Genomic DNA, 4,616 nt, shown 5'->3' with positions numbered 1-4,616 from the left:
CCAAAAAACAAAGATCAATCATGGTTGCTAGCTATGTTGAAAAAAGAGAGGAAAATTAAGAATTGTTTTTAGATCGCAATGCTAATAGCCTGTTTGGCCAAGCTTTTCTTGGGCCAAAAATTGAAGTGTTTGGCCAAGCTTTTAGAGGGGAAAAAAAAGTGTTTTTGAGGAGAAGCAAAAGCAGTTTTTGAAAAGCAAAAAAATGTAGCTTCTCTCCAAAAGCACTTTTCTGAGAAACACTTTTGAGAAAAATACACTTAGAAGCAGTTTTCAAAAGCTTGGTCAAACACTAATTACTGTTCAAAAGTGTTTTTCAAATTAATTAGCCAAACACAAATCGATTCTTATCAAAGTACTTTTTTGAAAAACACTTTTAATAAAAGCACTTCTCAAAATAAACAGATTTTAGAAGTTTGGCCAAACAGGCTATAAATCGATAGGCGATCCTTTAGGCATCAAGAAAAGATTGACACACAATGAGAAGGAAACTAGATAAATGGCACGGTATATATATTATCGTCGACTTGTCATTATCAGAAGCAGAAATTGATATAGTAAATGAATGAGAAGTACAATACTCACTAAGTGTAAGAAACAAGAAAAAAATAGTAAAAGCTTTTTAAAGTTGTGGTTTAAAATAAATTATAGATACTTGTATGGTTATTCGCATTAAGGATAAAATAAAATTTACAAGGCTAAATTATATCTAAATATAAAAATATGTATTTTTTTTTTCTGGAGAGACCAAAAAGAATAATATGTCACATAAATTTGATAGAGGGAGTACAAGAAACTTAAAATTCGAAAAATTGAAGTGGCTAGACTTAAAAATGTACATAGTGCCGCTGAGTCGATTTATTTTTGAACTAGTTTGAATCTTATGCGAACTTATTCAAACAACCTTGCAAAATCATAAACTGCTAAATCTGATAGTACTTTTATTGAGAATTTGAGAAATAGATTAGGCACACAGTTGATTGATATGCTAATATGCTGTTGATGAATGTATATTTTCTACGTGCACGCGTCCAAAATAAGAACTGGTGGAGTGTATCAACTAGAAGTAATCTTATTGTATATATATAATTCTACCTGTACCAAATCCAGAAAGTAGAAGAAATTAAAAGATTCCAATATCATTGAGAATATTTTCTGATTTCCTAACAAATCCTCAGTCATGATCACATGACCTTTTGCATTTAATTAGACAAATTATGATGTCACAATAGATCAGTACAAGTAAATACATAGTATATAACAATTAATTATTTCTGAAAAGAATCATTCTACTACATTCCTCTTTTCTTTTCCTTTATCTTCTTCTTATATAAAAATAAAAATAAAAACAAATTCCTCCGTTTTAAGTTCTAGCTCGAACGAGTGGTGAATGAGGGATAGGAGATGAAAGTGGTGACAAATTAACACTTTCATCGTACATTCTTTTCGAGAAACTAAGTCGTAGATTGTTCTTTTTCCATTGCTGCTTCTTCTCCATTAATATTGGAGTCGATTCATCTCCACTTTTCTTAACACCCACAAAACTCCGAATCCTCGCTAATGCAATATCCACAGTTTCATCATCCATGTTAGCGAAACAAACTCGAAAAAATCCTGGCTCTTGACAATCAAATGAAGATCCCGGCGAGACATTAAGCTTCACGTCATTTATAATCACTCTCCATAATGACATTTCTGAGTCGAAAGTTGACTCTTTCAAAAGTGGTCGCAAATCCATCCAACAGAAAAGTCCAGCATTGCTTCTCAAGCATTTAATTCCAACTTCTTCGAGTCCGTTAGTGAAATGTTTGTGTCTTTTAGCTAATCTCTTCGAGCTTTCAGTTAGAAAATTTGAGACGAATCTTTCGTCGGATAACATCTCAGCGAGCAAATACTGTGTTTGAGTGGAAACTAAACCAAAACTCGACATTTTTCTAGCACAATTAACGACGGCATCGTTGAATGAATACACGATTCCGACTCTGAATCCTGGTAAGCCCATGTCTTTTGAAAGACTGTATACGATATGAACCAAATCTTTGTTGCAATGGCTCGTTTCGTCGTCGAGAATTTCAGCAATGCTGACGAATTGAGGTGTATTAAAGACAGTTGCGGCGTAAATTTCGTCGCAAACGAGGTGGATGTTATGTTGGTTGGTGAAGGTCAAGAGATTTTTCAGTGTGTCTCTGTCCAAAGTGGTGCCTAATGGATTTGATGGGTTGGTCAAAATCAAGCCTTTGACTTTGATGTTTGATTTCTGGGCATTTTCATATGCTTCTCTCACAGCTTTTGTAGTGATTTGGAAGTTGTTGGAACTGTCGCAAGGAATTGGAATGAGTTGTACTCCAGTTCTCCATCTTAAGTCCCGGTTAAATCTGCATTAATTAATTAATTGCCAAAATATTATTAGTTAGAGTATTATATATAGAACAATTGACCAAATTGAAAAAGAGAAAGAAAAGTATTGTAACATCCCCACGTGGGTCTTTCAAGTTATTATTTTATTGTTTTTCTTTAAATTGTTAAATTGTTCATTTAGTGAAAACAAGAGAATATATACAAATGGAGCAGCAATCTTGACTTGTATCTTTTAAATCTTTGACACGTCATTATCAATGTCTAAAAATTTATATTAGCTCGAGTGTCATGGTCAAGCAGGAAAGAGCGTACTCAATTACTCTAAAAAGTTCAGAAGAATTGACCACTACATACCTTAGTCATCTTTTTCATTTTGGGTTTACTTGTCTGTTTGACAATTGTTATATCACTAATTCCATTTCTCTTATTTTCCCTAATCAAATATAATATAGTGTGAATACTGAGCTGTTTATCCAACTTCACCATCAAACTGGATTCCACTACAGGAAAATATTACGAAAAATTGAAGAGCTTACGTGGATGACCCCGACAATTAAGGTTAAATTCTCCAAGTCAATGGTTACGCCGTCCAACATAAAGAGACACAATAAATTCCCACATTATTTCTTGTTTCTTTTAATTTCCTTTAATGTAATAGTCAACATAAAAAGATATGGAAAACGAAATATACTCCCTGGAGAATGCAAGAAATAAAACAAATGAAAATATAATGAGTAAAATAAAAATGCATACGCTGGATAGTATGGTGAAGGTACTAAGAATGCATCGCCTGTATCAGCCAAACAAAATATAATTGTTTCGTTGGCTCCAGTTGCACCACCAGCCATAACTACTCTCTCTGGATCAAACGTAACCCTTCCCCCTCTTGTTTTCTCCATAAATTTCGCAATAGCCTGCAACAGATATAATATAATTAAACTCATATTATTCTGACGAGGTTTTACATTATCAGTGCAATTTAACTGACTATAGCGTGATACTATACGTACGCTTCTGAATTCAGGTAGGCCGTGATAATCTTGAAAGTTGGCAATGGCCCTGAAAGATTTGATTCCTTCTGTGGTGCAAATTGAAGCGTTTGGATTTCTCTTAATCCATTCCTCAATCAAGTCAAAACAAAGCTGCAAATAAATTTGACAAACCGAGGTGAGAAAAAAAAAAAATATATATATATATATATATAAGCATGCATCATCTTCTTCTTAATTCAGAGAAAGCAAATATAGTAAAGAACATAGAAATCATAGAGGAATACTGAATCATAAGTTTGAGTAAAAACCTGATTTTCAGCAAGACCCATTTGGATAACACCATTAGGGTTCTTCAGAGGGTGAAAAGGATCGTTATCGTATGCTTTCCATCCATCAAAATATGGCGAGTTTTCACCATGTTCTTCATTAGTAGCGAGCTTAGATAAGATTGAGCTGTTCTTCTCATTCTCAAATCCCATTTTTCTTAACGAGTTTAAAGTGAAAAAAATATTGGAGAAGATGAAAATGGGATCAAAATATATATATATATATATGTGACTACTACTTCTGTCTATAGAAAAGCTGGTTGCTTAGATTGTAGTGGTGTTGGGAAGAGAATGAGGAATAAGTGAGGGATATATATAGGGAGAAGGACTAAAGTAGCGAAACACCAAATAACGTAGGAGAATATTAGATGGCAATAAAAATAGAAAAGTCTATTTCATTGTTCAACAGTTTGGAAAATAAAAGTACCCAAGAAAAGAAAGAAACTGAATTAAACTATGATTCTTACTTCTTTTTTTCCTCTTTCTTTTTGTTGGTTAGACGAGTGGGTATTTGACTAATTTAGTCGTAATTGCTTGCGTCTGAAATGAAATTTAATGTTTCAAGCTAGAAGCTACACGTGAGAAAGAAAAAAGGTTGAATTTGGTAGTAGCTGGAGTAGTATATTATTTTCATTTCTTTTTTCTTTTTCAAGTAGTATGGTGCTTTGATTTTTCATTATAATGGAGGCTTAATTATCATGGGCTGCTTGGCTTAGTCTTGGTTAGGCTCGAATTCCCCGCTCATCAGTATATTTTGGTATCAAATAGGAAAAACTCCAAATAAAAATGTGGGGGAATTCATTCTTGTATTTCTGTTTGTTAGAGGAAGTTTCCCAACAAGCATCACATAGAAAATGCATCCATGACTTTTCGAAGCTTGTATTGGTCATTAGAACACAAATGGAATTTCATATAGTAGTAAAATTTGACTATGTTATTGTTG

General features: G+C 33.3%; 1 protein-coding gene across 1 annotated transcript; it reads right to left on the bottom strand.

Annotated features, from left to right (window-relative positions):
* Positions 1–1,139: 1,139 nt before the first annotated feature.
* On the bottom strand, positions 1,140–3,942 carry LOC104234875 (1-aminocyclopropane-1-carboxylate synthase). Its single transcript, XM_009788511.2, has 4 exons — positions 3,656–3,942; positions 3,366–3,497; positions 3,109–3,269; positions 1,140–2,372 (listed from the first exon to the last, which is right to left on the bottom strand). The coding sequence occupies exons 1-4, from the start codon at positions 3,824–3,826 to the stop codon at positions 1,361–1,363; spliced, it is 1,476 nt and encodes a 491-aa protein (XP_009786813.1). The 5' UTR covers positions 3,827–3,942; the 3' UTR covers positions 1,140–1,360.
* Positions 3,943–4,616: the final 674 nt, after the last annotated feature.

The sequence above is a fragment of the Nicotiana sylvestris genome, chromosome 1, assembly GCF_000393655.2.
Source record: "Nicotiana sylvestris chromosome 1, ASM39365v2, whole genome shotgun sequence".
NCBI classification, from domain to species: Eukaryota; Viridiplantae; Streptophyta; class Magnoliopsida; order Solanales; family Solanaceae; genus Nicotiana; species Nicotiana sylvestris.
The sequence above is the reverse complement of the archived record's forward strand: the minus strand, read 5'-3'. Positions and strand labels throughout refer to the sequence as shown.